At 42.1% G+C, this 25,297-nt stretch overlaps 1 protein-coding gene across 2 annotated transcripts in view; it reads right to left on the bottom strand.

Annotated features, from left to right (window-relative positions):
- FMN1 (formin 1) overlaps positions 1-25,297 on the bottom strand; it is a 283,684-nt gene that overhangs the window by 101,066 nt on the left and 157,321 nt on the right. For both annotated transcript variants that reach the window (XM_034994221.1, XM_034994220.1), the window contains exon 12: positions 21,701-21,821. In XM_034994221.1, coding sequence (XP_034850112.1) covers positions 21,701-21,821 — 121 coding nt within the window. The remainder of the gene's footprint in view (positions 1-21,700; positions 21,822-25,297) is intronic.

The following is a 25,297-nucleotide window of genomic DNA, read 5'->3' as shown; positions in this document are numbered from 1 at the left end:
ACAGTTATTATTGGAAACACAAATCTTTGATTAATTCTTGGGGTCAAGCACCCCACCATCACCAGATGAGGACTTGGGTGGGTGTTATCTAAGACTCTGGCTTCAGGGATGCTGTCTTTCATAAGAGAGGAAGAAGAGTTTGGGTCTCTTTCAGAAGGACAGATGGATACAGAGAAAGGATAGCAAGAGAGAAATAAATGAACTGGTGACGTCTGGCCTGTGGGGCACCCCCAGTTTCAGTAAAGCCTCCTGAACTCACAGTGCTTGCTGTGGGCATGGCCTGTGAATACTAAAGAAAGGGCTGAGTTTTATACCGAGTTTGGACCTCGCACAGAGCAAACACCCCTTACAAGGAGGTAGAGGTGCTTCCATGCTCCCCTCTGATCCTCTTTCTGTCAAATGTTACAGATAGCTTTGTTTTTCTACAGAGATGGGATTTTGGAGCAAATTGTTCTTAGATCACAGGATACAGGGTGGTTTCTAGCACTACTATGCATATACATGGGTTATACAAATATTCATGCATTCAAAATATTGAGTATCTACACTAGGGCACTATGTTAAATGTTGAGGGGCAAACTATTTAACCAGACCTATTAGTCATCTCTCTTCTAAAAATTTTCATAAGAATCTAGAAACAGAGACAGACAAGGAAACCAACAAATTATAATATAGTGCAGTGTCACGGGACTCTGGGTAGGGGCTTCAAACTCAGATTGGGGTTGGGAGGTGGCGGCCAGGGAAAGTTCTCCAAAATAGATAAGTTATGAGTTCAATTACAAAGGTCAGGAGGAGTTAGCTAGCCAGCCAAGGAGAATGAAGGAAGAGGGAAGAAAGAGGAAATTCGATGAGTAAAAGTAAAGCATGATAGGAATGCATAGGTCTCCTGGGATAAGTTAAGTGGTAAGAGATAGTATTGACTGGACATCAGGGACATAGAGCTGTTCTTCTTCCCAGATCTTCAATGTCCTGTGGCTAGATTGTGATTCAAAGGAACTAGATTCAAGGAACTTGATTCAAAGGAGCTGGAACCACCCTGACTGGGGGAAAGGAGGTCACAAAGTGCCAGAGAAGTAGGAGGCTTGTCATTTTAAATACAGTGGTCAGGAAAAGTCTCACTGTGAGGATATTTGGCTAGAGACAGGACCAGAGTAAGGGAGAGAGTCATGAGTAAGTTTGAGGGAAATCAAGAGGGTTATTTAGGGCATGTTAAGTCTGAGATGTCAATTAGGTACTCCCGTTATATATCAAAGCCTGCAGTTTCGGCTGCATGGCTGGGATAGAAGAATGTAGTCAGAGAAGGGGTTGCAGGACAAACCCTGGGGCACACAGGCAATGGAGGAGAGGCCAGCAAGGGATGGAGGTGAGCAGCTGGATAGAAAAGTAGGGGTATGGAGTGACATGATCTGAGAGGATCCCAGCACTGCAAGAAAAAAAAGAGCAGTCAGCTCTGTGCAGTACTGTTGAAAGGTCAAGTAGAAGACAGAGAAGTGACCCCTGATTCTAGCAACAGGGAGGTCTCTGGTCTTCTCAAAAGCAGTTTCAGGACCCGGAGGATGGAAGGAGCAAGCCAAACTGGGGAGGGGTGAGGTAAGTAGAGACAGATTCAGTAGCCACTTGTTTAAGAAGTGAAGCTACAGAAAGAATAGAACAATGAAGAAAATCCGTCCATCCAAGAAGATATTGTCTACAGCTACTCTGATCAAGACTGGGTGCCCCTTTCCCCAGAGGAATGTTGTGTAAAAATAAGCCCACCAGGAAGCTTTAGCCCAGGGGAATCCCATGATGCTGATTCACTTCACAGAGGGAGGCTGCCCAAGATCAAATTCACCTTAATGTCCCATGATCATGAGTATTCTCCATGAAAAAATTTAAGCAGAAGTGACAGGGCTGAGTGAGGACATGCCAGCACGCTTTAGGACTTTTGGAAAGGCTTTGCGAAGCTAGGCCACCGACCACAGCCTTTGCACGGAATTGTCTAAAGCACATTCAAAAGTCCCTCTTGTCAAACATCACAGCTGAATCAGAATTTGCACTGTGATGATTATGTGGTTATAGACGCAGCTTTGGTCTGTGAGACATTAGTATGAAAAATATTCATTAATCACCTACCCATGACCAGGCTTAAATATAGATGGATTGGGCATGACTTGATTTATAGGGTGTTAAGTGATCTATCCGTTTATTTAAAAATATCCCTTCACATGGTTCCCATGAAAATCATCACCACCAGAAGCTTTCCCTTGAACTGAAGATGCTAACTCTCAGAAGTTCTGAAGATCTCTTCAGACATGAGTATCTATTAGTTAAAAAAGAAAACACTATCAAAGAAGAATTCATTAACACTTTAGTATAAATTTATTTCTTAGACTGGATTGAAAAGGCTAGGGATTTCAAGCAGTAGATGGGGAAGTTGTGTTATATGGAAAAAAAAAGGCACATTCAGCAAGGTTCTGATCTCAGGTAGACTCTATTATTGGGAAGCCTTAGGCAGGCAGCCCCAAACACAAAGTTCCTGAGCATCTGAAGGACAAGGGAAGTCATCTTGGGGAGGAGAGCAGCAAGTCCCTTCCAAAATGTATTATGAAGCTAACACACAGATAAAGAAATGTGAAAAATATTTACCAAAAAAAAAAAGTAGGAAAAAAGTCATTCCTGATACCATGACCAAGAACAGTCACCATTTAATACTTGGGTACCATTTTTTAAGTGTCTTGGCCTCTACATCACACACCCCTGTCCATAATTTTATAAGGGCTGCTTCTATATATTATTATATTATTTTTATACACTTTTATTTGATACAGAAATTTATGTACTTTTATCCTATTAAAGATATCACACATACTTTCTCATATTATTTCACAGAATTCACAAGCACTGTGTTTAACAGCCATATCAAATCTCATCGAGTGAATGTCCCCCAGTTTATCTATTAGTGCCCCTGCAGTGGAACAAAGAGTAAAGTCCCTTCTACCTTATTCTTACAGTCACTCAGGCTTTAAGTCACATCTGTGCCCATAAAAACTTACTCCATTTAAGATTGCTTCTTTAGGGTAGATTTGAGAAGTGGAATTCCGGGTAAAACTGGAAAAACGTTGTTAGGGTTCTTGATACATATGGTACCAAACTGCTTTTGGTACAACACGGATTATACCAAAATGGGAAAGATGAAAGCGAGAGATTTTTGAAAATAAAATTGTGCCTTCTCTACTATTTTGCAGAAGTGGCTGGCTACCCGTCAGCTAGAACTGTGCCCGTCACTGTGATACAGGGGCTATGGTCCCTGCAGTGGAAGCGATTACACTCTAGAATGGAAAACAGTGAGATGACCATCCATGCTTTGAAGGAGTTTACTCAAAGGTGACAGTGACTGGTGACACACAAAAGTTGGTACAAACTAATCTGGGATTAAGCACAATATAAGGTGAGGTTTGGGGCCTGCGCATGAAAGCAGCCTTTTTTTTTTTTTTAAAGATTTTATTTATTTATTTGAGAGAGAGAGAATGAGAGAGAGCAAGCACATGAGAGAGGGGAGGGTCAGAGGGAGAAGCAGATTCCCTGCCGAGCAGGGAGCCCGATGCGGGACTCAATCCAGGGACTCCAGGATCATGACCTGAGCCGAAGGCAATCGCTTAACCAACTGAGCCACCCAGGCACCCGAAAGCAGCCTTTTTGAAAAGCCCTCCGCGACCCATTTATTTTGAGTGTAAATTACACTATTGCCAACACCAGTGGAGTTATCTGAATGGCAGTGGGGGAGAGTCTACAGGCGTTTTTACATTAAACGCCCAGATTTCTGAAATATACATTTATATAATTATAAACACATTATTTTAAGAGGCTCAGACCTGCGAAGCAACAATATTGAATGGTCTGGACACGTGATTAAAATCCAAGCCATTTGTGGAGAAGAGAGAGAACTTACATTTTCAGACAACCAGTCGAGTATTGCGTTAAGCGAGTGTCTTTAGTGAAAATTACGAGGTTGCTGGTGGAATCAGAGCAAAGCCCCGTTGCACAGTATGCCTCATTCTCACAGAAATTATATGTGTGGCCAAGCAGTACATCCTGCCCATGGCTCAAATCAGGAAAATGGTTTCCCCGTAGAAATGCTTAAATTAAAAAAAACAAAAACAAAAACAAAAACACCTCCTCTGGAGCCAAAATGCTTATTACATGGTAGTTTTTACTAAAATTAAGTGACAGATTCTCTCATACATATAAATCTTGAAGGCAACAGGTCTGCCTCTTTCTGATTCAAGGAAATCAGTTAAGGCGAAGAGGGAACAATGCTGATCTTAGGACTATTTCCTCCCAGCAGTGCAATCCTTGGCTACAAAGAGACCAGTGATTAAGATACATAAGCCCCATTAGCAGAAAGCAACCTGTTTCCACATGGCTCTGCCAGGACGGCTGCAAGCCTTCCGCAATGTCTCTGACCCCTGGGCCCACGTTCCCTCTTCGGCCTCTCTGGGTTAGTCACATTAACCGTAATTTTCTACCCTGGAGAGTGTTTACATCTAGATAAACCATGAAGAAATAATACTAACAACAACAACAACAAAAAGATGGAAAGGCATACAAAGAAGAAAGAAAAGGACGGAAGGTTATTTTAAAACACCCAACCTAAACTGGCGGTTGGATTCTGGTATCTATTCTTGGCTACAGGAATCACTGGCAAAGCATGAAGCTGGCAACGACTGCTAATCAGTTTGCCACTGTTTTCAGATTTAATGCAATATTTGGCTCAGACGTTTCAAAAAAAAAAAATCCCCTATTCCAGCTAAAATATTTACACAGTCCTATGTGTCTCACTTAATGCCTGTTAAGCAATCGTCTTTTAAAACTCCACAGACACTTGTAAATCTGTCGGGAGAATTGTGGCCTATAAACAAGGCTTCATATAAAGAGGGCTGCATTGTCAGTTTGCTGGGAATCAGGATTCCTTAGGATGTGTTTGAAAATGAAGTCGAAAATCAGAAATAGCTTAGAGTGGGTAACAGAGTGGCCGATAGGCTGCCTGGCGGGATGCTGCTCGTGGTATTAACGGGAAGCCACCAGACACTGACCTCAGCTATTTAAAGTCCTGCTCTCCTGTAAACCTGTCATTGATCTTACCTCTCTGTTGAGTTATGGCACAGGGAAAGTTCCTAGGCCAGCAGTCCCCATAGTCTGCATCCCAGGGCCTGGCAGGTTAGAGAAGGTGAGCTGGTGAGGTCTCTAACGGGGGGCTGTTACTCGGTTACGTGTCTACGTAGGAGTGCGTCAGGAAGGATGGGGACTCTTAGAGGAAAAGGGGAAATTCTGGGCAGGGCTGAAATGGGGGGGAAAGGAGACAGCAGAAATTGTGAGGAAGAAGCAGCATCTCCTGGGAGAGGCTAGGTATAACAGATTCCGAAATGCCTATTAGACTCCCTGAAGTCTTCAGCGCTGATGTCATGGAAAGGCAAGGGAGGCCTACATGAAGCCAGCTCCTGCCAGCCTGGGGGGCCCCGGGAACTTGTCCTTGTCTTCACGATGAGTCAGGTACTTGTGACAGGACTGTGTTCAACTGTTTAATTATTCCTATTAGCTTAGCTGCCTTTTTAGTTTTACTCCGCGTCACTGACTTCAACACGCCGTTGATTGTGATTCACAATCAACTTTATAATAGCTTTAAGGAAGAAAAAAGAATACATTACATGTATATACCAGTTTAACAACTCAGCCCCGGCTTAAATCGCTCAATTTGAGGCGGGGAGAGCAGGTCGTTAGGGGAAAGATGTGTCCTGGAATGAGAAAACAAATGAGGTATTTGTAGCTCCCAGGTCTCGGGCCTTGAACAGGAGATGGCAAAGCTCTGTTGATTCTCTTTATGACATCACAATCAGGAAGGGCTCTGCAAATGCTTTCCTGAATCTGTGGAACAGCTAGCTGGAGGGCAAACTCTGCTCACCTTCTCCACCCCTGTCAGACAGCAAGTTTTAATCACTGTTCTTAGGGACAGATTCCTGTGCGTGAGAGAAGAGAAATCAGAAGACTGAGTAGGGATACATCTCTCCCCCAGAAAATGAGGGTAACACTTGCTCTTAAAATGTGTTTATAAATGACTTGATATTTCAGTTAGTTTATTTAAAATTAGCAGCTAACTCAGGGCTTTGAATAAATATTTGCTTAACAAATGAACTGATTGAAAAGGTCAAACAAGGCCCGCCTCATATTTTGGAGGGTTTTTTTTTTTTTGATACCTGGGAATTTTCTAGTGCCTTTAAAGTTCGTCAAAACAGTCAAGAAAAACATTGTAAAAACAACAAATTAGCACTTTTAGCACATTAACCATTATAGATTTTCCTTGGGCTTTCCTCTTTCTGTAAGTTTTGGCACAGGGGAAGTTACTGGTTTAATGGTGCCTGGTTGTCTACACAGAGTTGGACATAATGCTTTTTATCTCTGTACCCAATAATTCCTTGAAAATTAGATCAAATTCTCGAAGTCTATGATTGATAACAAATGGCCCTTAATGGCCAAAGGTGTCTTGGACCTTAGTCTGCCTTCTGTGTCTCATTTTATTCCTTACAAGAATTCTATGAGCTCAGTCCCGCTATTATCCCTTTTGTTAGGTAAGGATGAGTAAAGTTTCACAGATATTGCGCTGAGTCAGACTCTGAACCCAGGAATGTCAGACCCGCTGGCCTTGTGCTATCCAGGCTCCGACCCCAACCATCTACAGGGAAGTTCTAGAAACAATGTGAAATAACCATGAAAGTTAAGGAACAAGGCAATGAAAGCTGAAAATCACCCAGTGCCACCACTGGGACCCCTTCATATTAAATGGAGAAACAGAAGCCCAGGGGAGGTGAGCTGGAAGTTATGTTATTAAATGGCACAGAGGAGACCCAGAGCAGGGCTGGGGCTCCCAGGCAGGTCACTGATCTCTCCATGGGTACCTAAAGAGTAGAGTCACAGTCTATGACCTCTATCCATTTTTAGACATGTGCTGAGGCCAAGAAATCTGGGAAGAAATCTGGAAGAGATAAGGACATTGGCAAAAACTCCAGTCCCCTTCACTGGGGCTGAAGAGGTCTCCCTCCAACCTCACTCATTTCACTGTCTGACATGAGAAGAATCCATTTGTGGATTGTGAATCTTCCACAGGGTCCAAGATACACAATTTACTTGGGCAGGAAAATATTTTGATATTCACAAAACCACCCACAAATCTCTTTCTGTGAAGAAATGTTTTGACCTAACACAAGTTTATGGTTAATGTAGCATCAGCTCTGGCTCAGTAATCAAAAGACGCAAGTTCTAGGCCAGCCATTCTGCTTCCTATCTTGGAGACCCATCTTCTCCGCTATGCCGGCCTGCCCTAACCGCTTCAAAGGATGAGGCTACCTACACAGGTGGGGTATTACCATTATAACTACACCAATACCTCTTTCCTTTTTTTTTTTTTTTTCAGATTGGAATGTAAAAGGCACTTCGTTAATGGACTTGCCAAATCAATGCTACTTTCTATTCCTCCTGCCTGGTTCCCACAGCACGCTGAAAGCTTGCAGCTGAAAGGCCACTCTCTGGCTTCCCTGAGCAATTCTCCCCACCATTGAGTAGAATCCCGTTCAAGAACAGTTGTTTTTTTTTTCCAAACCTGTTTATGCAAGTTGTTCTTTTTAACAACACAGTTAAAAAAAAATTTTTTTTTTAAGATTTCATTTTTAAGGAATCTCTACACCCAACGTGAGGCTTGAGCTCACAACCTCGAGATCGAGCGTCACATTGCTCTCCCGACTGAGCCGGTCAGGCGTCCCTGTAGTTACATAATTTAATGCTTGATGGTGCACTGTAGCAATATGAGTGCAAAAAAGTATTATTTCTGCAAATTTAAGTAGAAGCAGCTAAAATATTGCTGTTAACTGTAGCTTTGAGAGAACAGTGGAGACAAGGGAGACATGGCAACTCAGTGCAATGTGGTACTTGGGTTTGGGTCCTGGAACAGAAAGAGGACATTAGTGGAAAAAACTGGTGAAATCCAAAGAGATACCAGAATTTAGTTAATTGAAATGTATCAGTGCCAGTTTCTTCCTTTTGATGAATACATCACAATAATGTAAGATGTTGTTAACATAAGAATAACACTGGGTGCTCTATGAGCACTCTCTACTATTGCTGCAACTTTTCTGTAAACCTAACACGGTTCCAAACGAAAAATAAAAAGTTCATTCTTAAAAAGGTGTGGGAATAATGCTATATTTAACTTGTTTTAAATTAAAGATTAAAGGACCCAAGTATCATTTTCTATGATTCTTGAATTGGGCCAAATTTTTTCATGAACTGACCACACTAGATAAGAGTTCTACTCTAATGATTACATCTAGGTGGTATCAATGCCAGGATTTTTGAGGCATGGGTTAATTCAAGAGCAGATCCTTGAGAGCCATTTAGAAAGAGAATACCCGAGATCCAAACTTGATATAATTTTACAGTTGACTTTTATATCCTATATCCCGTCAGTGGCCAGAATTCCAGGGATTCTTAGCTGTTCAATTAACAAAGTCTAGGGGAGAAACCAGTAACCCTTACTGAATAAGAACTGTAGAAGACACAGAAATAGCATAGTAATAATCGTCTTAGAAACTCAGAGTTGAAATTCACTTTCAGCATCATCTAGCACAAACCCCCTTCCTAATGGCACCATGCCACCCTACCCACTTACTGTAACACAATCTTCCAATCAGAAGAGGGGAAGGCACCCACTATCTCTCACGGCCACGAGTTCTCCCTTTGTACAGTTTTAAAATACATCTCCCTAAAGTTTCTACCTATTTATGCTCATTTGACATCTTTGCCCATAAGGAAATAATCTAATTTCTCACTAATAGCAAGAAGTTGAGTGTTTTCTACCATTTATTAATTTGCTTGTTCATCCACTCAACTCTGTGGCAGGTACTGATGGACACAGTAGGTAGAAATACTAAAAAGGTCATTAGATCTCTGCCTTCATGGAGCAGGGGCTGAGGGAGGGCAGGGAAACATTTACAAATAAAATAGAAAATAATAGCCCTATCAAAATGGGGAGTCCTAATGCAGAGTCACTGTTCACAGTGGCTGCCATAGTCTGGGTGAACAGGGAAGGCCCAAGCCATGGGAATATTTAATATAAGGGCATTCTGGGCCGAGGGTCCTAAAGCAGAAACAAGCTTATTGGGTTGGAACACACAGGCCTGTGAGGCTGGGGTTTAGTGGCCAGGAGGGGGTGGGGTGCCATGAGCTGAGACAGCAAAGGTAGAAGTGGTCAAACCATGGAGAAACTTGGAAGGCACGGTGACGGGTTTTGAGGTTGGATTTTATTCCAAGAGCTATGAATATGAAACAAGGTGGCCTGACTTGTCTGATGAGCAGAGACTGGATTAAAGGGAGGGCAAGCATGGAAGCAGGGACCCCGGTGAGAAAAGGTGCTGGTTTGGACTAGAAATGTGCCGTGGATATGGAGAGCACTGAATGGAAGCAAGGCCCGTCTTGGAGAGAGAATCAACAAGATTTGCTCTTGGACTAGATATCAGAAATGAGGGCATAAAGGGAATCAGGGAAAAGTATTATACATTTTGCTGATTTTTTTGTTTTGTTAAAGATTTTATTTGTGTGAGAGAGAGATAAGGAGAGCATCAGCAGGAGGTGGAGTGGGGTGGATGGGGGCAGAGGAAGAGGGAGAAGCAGACTCTCTGCTTAGCAGGGAGCCCGATGTGGGGCTCAATCCCAGGACCCAGAGATCATGACCTGAGCCGAAAGCAGACACTTCACCGACTGAGCCACCCAGGTGCCCCACGTTTTGCTGGTATCCTGCGAAGGGATCTCCTTCATATGACCCCGGCCCCTCCTCTCAATCAGCAAGACAGACAGTGACACCTGCCTTTCTACACGAGGACACGGAGCTGTGGAGGGATGACACGATGAGCCAAGGGTCTCATGGCTTGTGGAGCAAGGATCTGAACTCCGGGCCCGTGACTCAGCCTGTTTCATGACAGTAGCTTTCATTTCAGTGTTTTACGTTTCTTGTCAGAGAAAAGAAAAACAAATTCTATTAACTGTGTTGATTTATAAACAAAGGGTAGAAGCAGAGGGAGAGCTGAGAGGAGGACCCCAGTGGGACATAACTCATCCTTCCCACCTAGAGATGTCACAACCGCAGCTTCAAAGGAAAACACAAACTTCTTTTCCATTAATTAAACGAATGAATCAGGTTTCAGTTTCCGTAGCCTCTCTCCTTTCTGTACGACTTGTCTTTGAAGGCATTCCGTTTGGGAAACGGGTGACCTTTACCCACCACGCTGCACTTAATTGAATGCTTTGCATCAGAAGTCACCACGCTGATCAACATTTTACACCCACTGCCTTCCTGAAGTACTTAGCCCAGGCCCTCATGTCTGTTTGGTTGAAATCGCTTTACAAAAATAAATCGAAGCAAAAGTTTTTCTTTTATTATTTCTAAAACTTCGCTTGCAAAACTAAATATTTTTAACACCATGGCAACACAGTCAGGACTCTGGCTAATGTACCCAGCCCCCTTCCAGAGTTCAGGCTTAGCAAAACTATTGCCTCGGACAAATGGGCCGCGAAGGAGGAAAGAGCTAATAAATTAGGCATGGTCAATAGTCATTCAAGTCATGTCTTCTGGAGCTTCCTTAAAGGTGATAAATTAGCCACGCAGTCCTAATGGCTGATTCCTGCACTGCCCGCCCCCCCTCCTTCTTGGGCATACCAAGACATGTTGAGCAAACTGCGGATTGCATGGCTTCTGAATGAGTTTAAAGTAAACCTCCCACACTTCCCCAAGTACTTCCTCTGACTTTTGCTCTTCTGACCCAGCCAGCATCCCTGGAGTGGGGCAGCCTAGGACGATCAACTGCAGCATCTCACCTGAGGCGCACAGAGCTTAAGTGACTGTCAGAGTTGCAATGGCTTCTCGCACGGTGCGTAAGATGCAGAACCAAATGTTTAAACTGCATCTCCTGAATCCCAAGCTAAGCCTACTTTCCATATGCCAGCTTCTGACCCTGAGAAATTACAAATGCTTTGGTGTGTTGTTGTTGTTGTGTTGGTGTATCTATCAAAGTTGCACCTGCGCAGAGTTCAAAGCACCCACGTATCCTATGCGCTCCAGGAAAAGCAGTTCCCCATTTCCATCCACAAATTTCACCCAGTTCTTCCTCCCCAGAGGCGGCGACTTGTGCCAATTTGACCCGATTAGCTCAGCACTTAACTGCATGTCTCTCCCAAGCTCCTATCGGCACTCTTGGATTTCTTTTTTCTTCTGCAGTATAGATGACGTAATTCTCTCCTTCCCCCACACCCACCACACAGGAGCCCCCCGCAGTGTAGCATACCATGGTTGGACCACACTAGCATCCTGTGTGAACACCAGTATGACTTTGCAAAAACCAGCTCCCAGTCCCAGCTGATTCATAAATTCTAATTTGCCTTTGCTAAACATCCTCCTCAAACTCCCTCACTCTCACCCTCGTACTATTTTTTTTTCCTAATTCCCTGTTTTCTATGTGCTTATCACTAAATGAACTCCAAAGTTGTCGCTAGTTGTGAAACTCTTGTCAAAACATTCAGGATACATCAGATACATGAATTGCATATCCCTCAAGGATCTTCTCCATGATTCTTTTGACCTAACCCAATCTGGACCGTTTGCTCTCTGTGCCTGGCTATCATCCTAGGCCGTCTATCCTGGAGTAACTCTTCACCTCCCTTGTCCACTGGATCTGTAATTTCCTGTCACCTTTGTCTTCCCACTTCATGATAAAGCACATTCTCTAGTAGCATCCTGAAGATGGTTGCATGGGAGATAAGTTTTTTGATAACTTACATGTTTGAAAACAACTTTTCATTTGCTTTCATATTTTATTGATAATTTGGTGTATATAAAATTCTGGATTGGGAATAATTTTCCTTCAGAATTCTGAACCATTTCTAGCTTCTAGCGCTGCTGTTGAAAAGTCTGAAGCCATTCTGCTTCCTGATTCTGGGTAATTTATTTCCACATCTCACCCCGTCTCCTTCTAGAAGCGTACAAGCTTTTCTTTTTGATCTGAGTATTCTGAAATGTTCTAACAATGGTGTGGATCTATTCTATTCCATTGTGCTGGAATCTCTTTGGACCTTTTATTTATTTTATTTATTTTTTAAAGATTTTATTTATTTGAGAGAGAGAGAATGGCATGAATGGGGTGGGGTGGGAGAGGAGAGGCAGAGAGAAGCAGACTCCCCCCTGAGCAGGGAGCCTGACATGGGGCTCGATCTCAGGACCTGGAGACCATGACCTGAGCCAAAAGCAGCCACTTAACTGACTGAGCCACACAGGCACCCCTCTTTGGGCCTTTTAAAATTAGAAACTTGTGTCCATCATTTTGAGAAATTTTCTTGAATGATTTCATTGATTTACTTATGTATGACTATATATGAATGTTTATGTATATGTATGAATTTGCATATGAATTTGTGGTATGTATGAATCGTGTGGTAAAAATCGGATTGCTCTCACCTTTCTCCACTCCTGGATTAGAATTCCACTTTATTGTTTGGCGGATTCATTTACCACTTGTCCATCTATTTCTTAAGCTTCTGAAATTTTGTGGTTATGGTTTTCTCTTTCATTCTGTGCTCTTGACTTTACACTTCCAAAGAATTCTCTTTACTATCTTTTTTTTTTTTTTAAGATTTTATTTACTTATTTGACAGATAGAGACACAGCGAGAGAGGGAACACAAGCAGGGGGAGTGGGAAGGGGAGAAGCAGGCTTCCCGCGGAGCAGGGAGCCCGACGCGGGGCTCGATCCCAGGACTCTGGGATCATGACCTGAGCCGAAGGCATACGCTTACTGACTGAGCCACCCAGGAGCCCAAATTCTCTTTACTATCTTTAAAATAATTTTCAGGAGGAACTGAAATCCTACCTGAGTGTTCAATCCAAATGAGCTTTCAACTGGACATCTTTCTCAAAAGTCCTCCAAAAGTCTTTGGAAGTCTTCCTTCTCTCCTCACTAGAGCCATACTGCTTATAGACCATGCTCAGTGAGTAATTAAAGAAAACATTCATGGGTGCCTGGGTGGCTCAGTCAGTTGGGTGTCTGATTCTTGATTTCGGCTCAGGTCATGATCTCAGGGTTGTGAGATGGAGCCCCATGTTGAGCTCTGCGCTGGGCATGGAGCCTGCTTAAGATTCTCTCTCTCCCTCTCCTTTTGCCCCATCCCCACTGCCCCCTCTCTTTCCCTTCCCTCTCTAAAAAAAACAAACGCAAAAACAAAAAAGAACATTCATTCTCATGGCGAGATCTAGTTTTTTTCTTTTCTTTTCTTTCTCTCTTAAAGAACACTTATACTCTTGTGAAGAGAAAGCTGCTTGATAGAAGTCTTTTATGCTGCACAGCCAGGGCTGGTCCAGAGCATAGAAGCAACAGTCTGCTCTGCTGTGTGACTTGACAGGTTCCCTTAATTTCTCATCTATGCCAGAACCACATTACATTAATTTCCACAGATAGCCAAGGAGTCAAAACCACGCGGGTTGCCTTGGGTGGCCGTTGCTATTCATCTGGCTACCCACATCACACCAGTGTGCTTACCTTCGGAGTCATAAAGGAATAGAACATGGTCTAGGCAATTTTCAGAGAGAGACTGAGAAAGAGAGAGTGTGTCAGAGAGACCAAAATAAACTGATAGAGAAGTGGTAGGAGGATAGAGATTGCGACAGGTTGTAGTTTGAGTAGTTATGGGTAGAGACCAAAAAAGCTTAAAGCCAATCCAATTATTACATGTAATACCTTTAGAAGATGAACTAGAAAAATAAGTGGGGCTTACTCTTCAAGCTTTCTCATTCTAGGTCATATTGTTAGTGTCTGAGGGGTGGGTCTACAAACAGTCGAAGAATAAAGCATGGTGTAGTGCAAAGAGTATGAGCTTCGTAATCAGATAAACCTGCTTCTGATCTCAGCTTCATCATAGCAAAGCTGCTTCAACTTCCTTACAGTTAAAATGCAGGTAGTACTTACTTGGAAGTAGTTTTAAGAAACAGAAATGATGTGAGCAAATTTGCAGGTATTTAGTAAGCGCTCATTAAACAGCAACCATAGTCATTAGTGATGGTGGAAATGGATATGCCCTGTACCTTGGAACATACCATGCCTGGGTCCACCATCCATCCTTGAAGGGAAAATTTAATCTCTGAGATTGTTTAGAATTGCCAGTGCTTAATAGTAATAAAAAGGAAACCAACTTTTAGTTGCCTTTCTTATTGCTCTTAAATTTTCTATAGACATACTAGATAAAAGAACACCAAGTTAAATTTGAGATAAACAAGGAATCTTTTTTTTAGTCTAAGTGTATCCTGTGCAATATTTGGAACTACTCCTGCTAAAAAAAAAAAAAAAAAAAAAAAGAAAAGTCTTATTTACCTGAAATTCGGATTTAACTGGGCCTCCTGCATTTTATTTAATCAATTTGGCAACTCTAAGGATACCCCCATATTGCCACACTGGGGACAGAACTGTAGCCATTATAGCCCCTACCCCCTGACTGTGTCTCTTGCAAATTCAAAGGAATAGTCATTACAGACCTTCTTTAAATCATCTTCTTTGCTTCCTGAGATAAGCTCAGTAGGCAATCACTTTTCTTACATTCTGCTTTGGGCTCAGTAGTACTAACTGACTCAGTGACAGAAAGGCCTTACTTTCATTCAAGTAGGGGACAGATATGTAGATTCCTGACCGAGGAGAAACCAACATGCTTGTGAGAAAGATGGAGTCAGAGAGGATAGTGGTGACTGAAAGTGGCACTAAAGAACTGGACAGTGGTGTCGGGACAGGATCCTTCCTACTGCCCCCAATACTGCAAAATTCACTGTCCATCAGTTGATTCACAACACCAGTTATTAGCATTTCTCCTTACTTTTCACAGCCAAATCTTAATTAACTACAGTATTAAGAAGAGGAAAGGACACTCCACACCACCCCAAATCCAAATGTGAAAAATAAAAAACCTCGGTCAAGGGCAAGATGAAGGGCAGTTCTGCTGATTAGCCCTCCTGCCTTCTTCTCTCCTGACATCTCTCACTCCATTACTGGGGACGCCAGCTCTCCTGCAGGCAGCTTCCCTTCCTGATGCCATCAGTGCTCAGAGCCTCAAACCCTGCCTCACACACCTCACCCTCCAGCACCTCACAAATACTAGCTCATCAACGTATTTGCCCAAACAGTTAATTTGTTCATTATATTAAATGAGCTAAATGGCAGAGAATAGGATTGTTTCTACCTTGCAGGAGAAACAATAGGTAGTCTATTGCTTACCATGTAGTTTCCAGCATGTAAATAGTATAGCTGACTCACTGATTGTTAAAAATAATATATTAACGGGGCACCTGGGTGGTTCAGTAGTTAAGCGTCTGCCTTCGGCTCAGGTCATGATCCCAGGGTCCTGGGATCGAGCCCTGCATCGGGCTCCCTGCCCAGCGGGAAGCCTGCTTCTCCCTCTCCCACTCCCCCTGCTTGTGTTCCCTCTCTCGCTGTGTGTGTGTCTCTCTCTCTGTCAAATAAATAAAAAATCTTAAAAAAAAATATATTAACTTTAAAAGAAAAAACTGTGGCTAATCCTTAATCTTACTAATCTACCTACCTATCACTGAGAGTTGACTATAACTTATGTTTTTAAATCTAGTTTTAATTGTAAAAAATGTCATGTACATATCCAAATAGCTAAACGATTGCCTCTACATCAGGCTCTGCCCAGGGCCATGAGAAACTGCCAGGTAAAAATGTTCTCATTGCCTGCTTTTATGTGTAGATGTGTGTGGTTCCCTCCTTAATTCCTCTTCTTTTAGCTGATTATACCGGTATTGACTGTATGCCTCTAAAAAACAAGAGTATTAATTTTGGGGTGGACCTTTAACAGGGATTAGAGCTAAATGAATGAATTCAATCTGCCTTCTATATCTGGAAGATATATTGACTCAGTTTGGGAAATCTATAAACAAAAACAACAAAAGCCTACAATAAAAAGCCCCTCTCTTTCTCTTTCTTGAACTGCTACTTTCATGTATGTGTGAATTAGTTTTCTCCTGTACTTTATATTTTGAAGTAGAATGTTCAGGTCCTAGTGTTGTACAAAACAGAGGCTCATCAAGATGGCTCTGAGCTAATTTGGTCGCTCCATCAGAATAAGGACGTTGGGATTAAAAATGCCTAAAGATGTGACGGATGTACTTTAATGTAAAGTTAGTTTGGAAATACTGCTACTATTCAAACTTTGAATGAAGATTTTTAGCAGTTACTGAATGCCTGGACTATGCATTTTACACGGCATCTCATTTAGAGAAAGCTTAAAAAAAGTTAACATTTTAGGATAAATATTTATAGGATAAACATTTATAGAGTGATAACAGATATCAAAAAGTCAACAGAGGCTCTTGCCTTTCCTAAACTGCTGTATTCCCAAATATTTCTAAATGGTTCAAAAGAAAGGACATGTTCAAATACGTATTCTTAAATATTTAGAGAAAAGGACATCATGAGAGTTATCTTAAAACACACACACACGCACACACACACTTGCATCTCAGCCAACATTCTCAAACAAGTTTGAATATCTTACACTGAGGGCTAACTACCAATTACATTTTCCCAATTTATTTATGGGATAACAGGGCTAATAATGCATCATTTTCAAGGCAAGACTAAGTATATAGCTAGTTGATGAAATAGCCTACTTTCAATGATAGGGGCTACTGAGTAACTACTGTTAGCTAATAAGAGTGACTTAATTTTGTTCTTCAACTCTTATGAACATGCTGACTTCTCAACAGCTCTCTGAAGAGTTCCTGTCTCATTTTCCAGCAACCAAAAATTAATTCAGCTTTCCCACTTTCACAGCCACAGTGAAATTTTCATAATAAAATACTACCAGAGGGTCATATCAAATCAATATGGATTTGGGGTTGGTGATGCCAGAGTAATTTTGAATGACACTAAGGTTATTCCTTTGGCTTCCAGGCATCAAGACATCAGAGAGGATTTGGCCGATTCTATTTGTGTCCATGGAGAACAAATTCGGGGGGGGAGAGTGTAGCCAGGATAACGGAGAGCAGTAGTAAAGGGCGTAGGTCAAAATTGTGCATCACAGCTCCTCCTATTGTTACCCTATAGTGACCACTGAAGGAACAACAGTGTTCTTTATATTAAAAATGTGATAGTAATATCAACATCCTTTCTTAAACTGTATCTCACAGACTGCATGTTCTGTAACACATTACTAAGTACTCAGTGAAAGAATACTAAAGAAAAACCAATGTATTAGGTTTTAAGTTGAGAAATGCTTTGAACAGAGTTGAACCATTTTTGTTTTTTTTCACCTCAGGACTTCCCAGAGCCTTTAAATAAGCTCATGTGCACCGTGAATCTCTAGGACATGATTTTAGTAGAGAGCAGCTCTGGGTTTATTTAACTATAGACTCTTTGTCAGAGAGCACCAATTCACATTCCGTGCCACACTGGGGAGTGCCCCTACTTGAGAAGTAGTACATCTTATGGCATCAGTAATGGGGTGTGTGCGTGTGTATGTGTGTCTCACTGGCTTAACTGGCACAATCAGGAAGGATACATTGCACAGTACATTTGTTCTTACTGCTACTCTAACAAATCATCACAAACTTAAGTAGCTTCAAACAACGCAAACGTAATAACCTCATAGTTCTATGTGTTAGAAGTCTAACAGGGGTTTGTTGGGCTGAAATCAAGGTGTGTTGACAGGGCTGCATTCCCTGCTGGGGGCTCCAGGGGAGAATCTGCTCCTTGCTTTTTCTAGTTTTAGAGGTTTCCCACATTCCTTGGTCCGTTGCCCACTTCCTCCATCTGCAAAGCCCGCAGCGCTGCATCTCTCTGATCGTTCTACTGTACTATCTCCTGCTGGCCACAGACAAGGAAAATTCTCAGTTTTTAAAGATTCATTTTAAAGATCCATGTGATTAGATTAGACCCACTTGGATAGTCCAAGATAATCTTCCCATCTCTACATTGGCAAAATTCCCTTTTGCCATGTAAGGTAATATATTTCAGGGATTAGGGTCTGGACATTTTTGGGAGCCATTATTCTGCCTACCACATATGGGTTGGTAAGAATACCTGAGAGTTCTGGCCAGCAAACAAGGTCAACGAATAAGAAGGAGAGCAACTCTTCCTATCATTTGTTTTTTCCTAATTATTACTTATCATGGTATTAGGGGAGTTAAAATTACTATCTCATTAAGGGATATACAACAGTAAACAAAATATGGAACATGTTCCCAAGCACCAAGAATTTGGTTCTATCTCCACAAGGTAGAGAAGAGAGCACAAGTGCTCTGGGAATCAGATTCTCCACAAACTCATCCAGCAGGCCTCTCAGCGATATGGGCCTGATTCAACCAGGTGTACATTTTCCAGGAAAAGGAACATACCCCTAATCAGCTTTGCTGAAGTTTTCTTTGCTAACGGGCCATGCATTCATTACTGCCTCTGACATAGGCACTGTAATTGTCTCATTTAACCCTCTTTATGGTTTTGTTACCTGACAAGACCTTGCTTCTACCAAACCAGTAAAAAGTACATCATCTGATACCAAAGCCCGAGTTCTTAACCCTACACGATAACTTTGTTCACTTTTGCGTGTGTATGTGTCTATTCATTTTTATGACCCACCTCTCCCATATGTCTTCCCTTCCCCATCCCCAGCCCGAAGTAAATTCTTTCCTGTCTCTCTCTGATCTGAGGGTCTACACGTGTGGCCCTAAGGGTGTGTGCATGTGCATATGCGTGCACTCAGGAACTCTCTTTCTGTCCCTGGTAGCTTCATGAGGCTTTATGTCTTGCATACCTAACCTGTTTTGATCTGTGATCAGATATGGAGACCTCTGGGTCATAGGCAGGATGCATCACAAGTGCATGCCTTAGAGTCCTATCTAGCTTCAAAACGTGGCTAGGTCATCACCTGGAACTTGGCAAATTATGTGAGCACCATGAACTTTAGTTGCCTCCTCCTGTGAGAGACTGATAATATCTGCTTCAGAGGGTCATTGTAAAGATTAAAAGAGATGATTATGTAAAACATCTGATAGATAATAGTTGCACAGTAAACTGTAGCTGATACTATTATCAACTACCTGTTCTGTTTGCTTACATAAAAGTGCTCTGCAAAGGTCTTGTTGCTATGAAAGATGCTTACTGGCCACATCTATCTTTATCAGTGATATTTGCACAACCAACAAACTCTAGTTTAATTCACACCCTATTGCTAAGGTGTGGTTCAAACCAGTTTTCTTTTCAAGGGCTGTGCCTGCCTGGAGAAAGGGGGCCTGAGACGTCTTGAAATTTGCTAATCACATCTGGTTTAGCTTTAGACATTTTCTGGGGTTTTGCCAGCAGCCACGACATTTTAATGGCTACAATAAACCTCAAAGCCTCATCAAATCTTTGCTGTATGTGTGAAAATTATGTCCTCTTCAATTAAACATTCAATCTAGGCTCACACCAAGGCCTTATGGAAAAGGACGTGGAACCTGAATGGGAAAGGAGATGAAACGGACCGCCACGACTCTGGCCATCTTGCCAGATGGCATTTAGGAGAAAAAGAAATTCATTAGAGAACCAACAGTCTGTATTTTCTTTAAATATTTACTAGGTACCTTTCATGTGTTAAAAACACTGGCATCTCTAAAGATTAGCAGGGCATTTTTGTTTAAATATCCAATGTGGGGGCAGGGGGCGGAGTCCCACTTCTCCCTCTTGCCTTGTGGTACCTCACATCTTTTGGTGTAGTCCAATCCAAAGAAGAAAAAACTTTTGAGGCAATGTTTGGTTTTCCTTCATTTTAAGGGAGGTCTTCCAGCTTCAGAAGTTCTTTCAGTTCCTTAAAATTGACTAAGGACAAGGGTCAGTGGAGTACCGAGAGATGTGGAATGGCACCTGGGATCCCCTTGCAGAAAATAAGGTGCACCAAAGGGGGGAGCCTTTGTGGGAACACCTGCCTCTCTACGGTCCTCCCAATTCACTCTTGTCATCCCTTGGTTATGAATCGTCAAACACTTGCAGACGTCAAAGGGAGGTGGCCCAGCCAGGATGCCTGAGAGAGGCAGCCCCAGGAAGGAAGGCAGGAGAAGAGGAAAGATCCCACGTACATCAGGTTTCTTCTCGAAAAACGCCACAGGAGGGCAAAGGGCCAGGAGACCAAAGGGGATGTGTATTCAGGGGCGGCCGCAGCATGAACCAGCATGACTTTTCCTAGCTGCAGCGAACCTTGCAGCCAGATTGAGGGCCGGCCTGGGCGCTAATTCTGCCCCTGGAGAGTGCCAGGAAAAACTGCCACAGGGATGGCTCACACGGTTTTATGACAGTAAGAATCAAGCCCCTCGTCTTAGGCAAGGATACAACCGGCGGTGTTTTAGGAGAGGGCAAAGAATAACTGCAGGTTCATATATCATATTCGTAAACGAAGCATCCACTAGGTTGAATGCATGCTCTTGACCACATCAACAGGAGGGGAAAAGAAAAGCTACATGTTCCTTTAAAAATAATTTACAAGGTAGAAATATTCACTTGTAACCACTCTCCCTATTTAAGCGAGTTTTATGCCCAGAGTAAAAACTAAATGGCTCTCTCCCTGCCACCAGGAGATCTGTCCCACTTCACTTCCCTTTCCAGGCTGCTCTCTCCGTCTCAGACTTGGATTTCTGAGCACTCTTTCATAATAAACATTTTTAAAATGTTTATTTTATGTCTTAGTGTAAAAATATTCCTGGTTCAAGCTCTTCATTTCCTCAAACTCTCCTTTTGGCACTCTGCGCTCCATTTCCACATTAGCACGCTCCCTAAATCCTCTGTGCAGCTCTACAGTTGGACTTACATAAGGCCCAATGCACGTATTTATATACTTGGATAAGGAGATGTCTCCACAGTGAAAACACAGGACTCGAGCAACGCCAAAGGAAAATTCCTGCTCAAGAGACACAGTTTCACCTTTTACAAAAAGCCAGAAAGGGCTGTCAGCATTTTGTTGTGAATAATTAAAAATGTAAATTCAACTAAAATAGACTGCTTACGATGGGTCCTGCCATCTTCATTTGACTCGTATACATAAACCAAGTATATGGGGGGGGGGTGTGCACGGGTGAGTATGTGTGTACGCATGTGGTATACGTATAAGGCAGCATAGTCAACTAGCTTAGAAACTGCATGAGTTCTAGTCAGATAGGCCTGATGAGAGCCCAGTAAATGGGCCTCTCACGGGCTGTGCGAACCTAACTTCCCTAAACCTCGTTTTTCTCATCTGCAAAATGGAGTTAGTATAGTTTCTGCTTACTAGGGTTGTTGTAATAATTATATGAGACAACAGAAAGCATTCAAGGAAGGGTTGCTGCTGTTATTAGTAAGATGACTATCTGTTATATGTTGGAAAATGTAGATGTAAAAGACGTCGATATAAAAAGCACAAAATAACACTAATAAAAGAAAGGGATATGCAAATACAGTGCCTCCAAATAGAGCATAAGAGATGGAAAGTCTCACGAGGGCTGCAGTGTTACCATAGCTGAGCTCTGCACCAATTCCATCCCGTGAACCAGACATAAATAATCCTCTTCATTCATTAAAAAAAAAAAAGCTTAGCTATTATCATAATAACAGAACAGTTCCTGTTACCTTCTAGTTGTCTCTTCAGTTTTCTCAAATCTTTTATGAGGTCTTCAAACTTGACTTGGGAAGCCAGAAAGAAATCTTGTGGTTCAGGCAGAGGGAAAATACTCTTTTCTGTTCCTGCTTCCTAAAAGACACAGTTAACAAAAGTACATTATACTTCCCAACTGTCACTTTCAATTGAAATTCCAAAGCATCTTTTATTGGATGTGCAAATAAGAATCAGAGAAATTCTCCTCTGCTATTCCTAAATTTGGACTGGTTACTCTGAAATGCTTTTGCGTCTTCTACAATATCACTTTGGTCTTACTGCCACTGAGGTTGGCTCTGGCTCTGGCACGGGTTTCGCTCTATTTTGCCTCATGAATCAAAGAGAAAGTTGTCAGGTATGTCCCAATCTTGGACACCCTACTCCCATGGAAAAAGGCACAGGAGGAACACATGAAAGTACTTAAATTTCAAGTCCCTGTTGGAGTTTCACATGGTAGCAATTAGCTAACTCATCTTTGGGGTGTGCCAACGGGTGTGAATCAGAAGGTTCTGGACAAGACAGCACTGCAATGGAAGAATCACCCTCCCTCCCTTATGCTGTTACCTACCGGCCACTGCAGCTGAAAGCTCCAGAGGAGTGTCTGTGTGACAGCAAATTCTTCACGTATTTGTAAAGATTTTCCAAATGTTGTTTGGCTTCTCTTAGTAGACACTTGCTGAGGGCATGGTTGGCCATAGTTTTGGACAAGCTCCCCAACTATGCCTAGTAGAGGATCTAAGCTGGGAAATCACTTGAGAGACACAAGCTTCAGGCACATTGAAAGATAAGCTGGGCCTCAAATATCTTTTCCAGTCCAGCCTGCTTTCTCCCTGAGTTGTTTAACATAAGCTCTGCATCTTGCATATCCCAGGCAGTCTTCAGTTCTTCCTCTCTCCACACAGGCTACTTTGCCAGCCCTCCTTCACATTCCATCTTCCCTACTGCCATTAGGACTCATTCCAAACTCCGAAACTGCTTTATAAGGCACTTTATGATCTGGCCTCTGTCTACACCCTCAGCCTTCTTCCATCTTCCCCTATCTCTACCTCCCTCCCCTAAACGTTCATAAAGGAACAGAACAGGCCACAATCTCTTGCATCTGGACTTTTGTCTATAAAACTGTCCCTTTGTAACTCTTCTACACGAACTCTTCATGCTTCCTTGCTCATATTGTTCTTCAAGTCTCGAGACGGATATCACTTCCTCAAAGATTGCCCCTAACCCCCAACACACGGGTGTTTCCAAGAGCCCCTGGTGCATACTGTTATCAAGCACTTACCAACATTCATTTCAAAATTGCTGAGTTAGCTTATGTGTTTCCTCTGCTAGACTACAAACACTGTGAAGGCAGGAAGTGTGTCTTATTCTTGGTACAGCACGCAACGCAACATCAGGCATATCAAACTTTGCTCAGCACCCTTGCGTAGAACCCATAAAAGGCCATTCTGAAAAGTGTGTGCCTTTAGCAGGAGACATCTACCTTACTGTCCTACTTTCTTGTGGTTTCAGGAATGCTCTGGACCCGTCCCCTTCCTTTAAGATCTTTAGCTTCACTTGAGATGCTAAGGAAGGGTGGTTTTCCTCATTTTGTTGAAACCTTTTACACACTCAGTTTACTTTCCCCCTATCTCCCTATAATTATTTTCCTACTTTCAAAACAATGGAAGCAGTACTGTAGTCTGAGCGCCAAGGTGGAACACCATCTACGATGCTTGTCACAGAACTCCACAGCAATCTACACTGGAAGAACTCATGTATATTATCTCCTACTCTTTTCTAAAACTTTATCACATTCAGTCCTGGCTTTTTCTTTTTTTTAAGCTAGAAAATGAGAAAGTGCTGCTGAGCAAATGAGCCTGGTAGCAGCTCTTGAGAAAGCTGCTCAATTGGAATTCAAAAGACATGGCTCTAGATGGATTTCTGTAAACTTCACAGACTTAGACTTGGACCAAAAACCAGGATGCGTGGAAGGAGGCTTGGAACAGGAGTCACCTTTCTTCAGCTAATTGCTCATCACCACTAACCACAAAAATCATCACTTATGCTCCTACGGGGAGGGGATAGCTTAATAAATCACATAATTCTATACTCTTGCTGAGTGAAATGAATTTTTGCACTGTAAAAACCGGGAGAGCACGACACACAAACGTTGATTTCTGATTTTTCCTAAACTGGGCCATCCCAGGCTTGAAGCTATTCTTACTGTGAGATTTTCCTCGGTGAAGTCGATTCTACTGTGCTCAGCTCTCTTCGAGAGTCACATTTCATTGGCAAATTTCAGCCCTCTGACAAAATGCACTGGACTTGGTTGAGGCAGGCACTACAAGATACATCTGCTTATGCTAATCCTAGGTTAGAAATGTGACCCCTTGAGATTCTTTGGGATAATTCTTCTGTCACACTGGTACCTGCTGTCAGAACTTCTGGGTATCTACCTATCACCTGAAGCCCACCCCATTCTACCAGAAAAAAGCTCTCACCTCTTTGCACCTAGTTATCTACAGATACCACTCACTGCACTCTTGTTCTACTTACAGTAGATTCAACCTAGTAAGTATTTGTCAGACACCTAAATTACAGACACTAAAAAACAGACAATGATGAGTTCTGGACCTCAAGGAGCAATGCCAAGCTAAGGGGTAATTGCTCACTGATATCTACACGCAAGGTGGAATAAGATGTATCACGACAGAGGTTCAACCCAAGTGCTCCCAGGCTTCAAAGGAGCACAAGATGAGGAAGTAAACAAAGGCTTCATGGAAGAAGGGCCATGTAAGAATGCGCTACTTTTTATCTTTTTTTTTCCCTTTTACAAAGTGACTCAGGCTCATTATGTCTAATTGAAAGACAGAAGAAAGTAAAAATCTCTTCCAATCCTACCACCTAGAGATAATCAAACATTTTTACATATATCTGATATTCCAGGTTTTTCTGTGTGTTTATGTATATTTATATATTTGAAATTAGATTATATATTATTTTAAACACGTTTGTAATATAAAAGCAGATCAAGAGTATTTTTCAATGTCACTAAATTTTCTCCTATATACTTTCCATGGCAGTATATTATTCCACTTCAGGACACTAGCATAATTTATTTGACCTTGGTCTCTACCTTTGGACATCTACCAAAAATTTTGCTATACTTTGTTATTACAAATGATTTTAAGTAAAATAGTGATACATGTCCTTATTTATTTCCTTAGGATAAAATTTCCTAGAAAGATTATACATATTTCTAGGGCTTCTGATCTAGAAAGGTCAAAGTCTTGCTAACCCATACTGCACATTTGTATGAATGAGGAAAGGGTGTCCCCTATAAATAGGCACAGCACCCTGGGGAGACAGCTTGACAAGCACATGACAACTTCATGTGAATTTTTTTGAAGGTATCCTTTATAGAACACAGTTTGGTGAGTCAAGGGCAATCATGATATGGGTCCCATTATACCTAGAGATCTTAAACAGAGAATAACTCAGTCAGCCATTCGTGATAGTCCTGAGAAAGATTTGATCCATTTATATTGCTAGCTCTATATACTTGGTTGGCAATTTATGCCTTCTATTTGTTT

Source organism: Mirounga leonina, unplaced genomic scaffold, assembly GCF_011800145.1.
Source record: "Mirounga leonina isolate KUSES-001 unplaced genomic scaffold, KU_Mleo_1.0 Mir_91, whole genome shotgun sequence".
Classification (NCBI taxonomy): Eukaryota; Metazoa; Chordata; class Mammalia; order Carnivora; family Phocidae; genus Mirounga; species Mirounga leonina.
The sequence above is the reverse complement of the archived record's forward strand: the minus strand, read 5'-3'. Positions and strand labels throughout refer to the sequence as shown.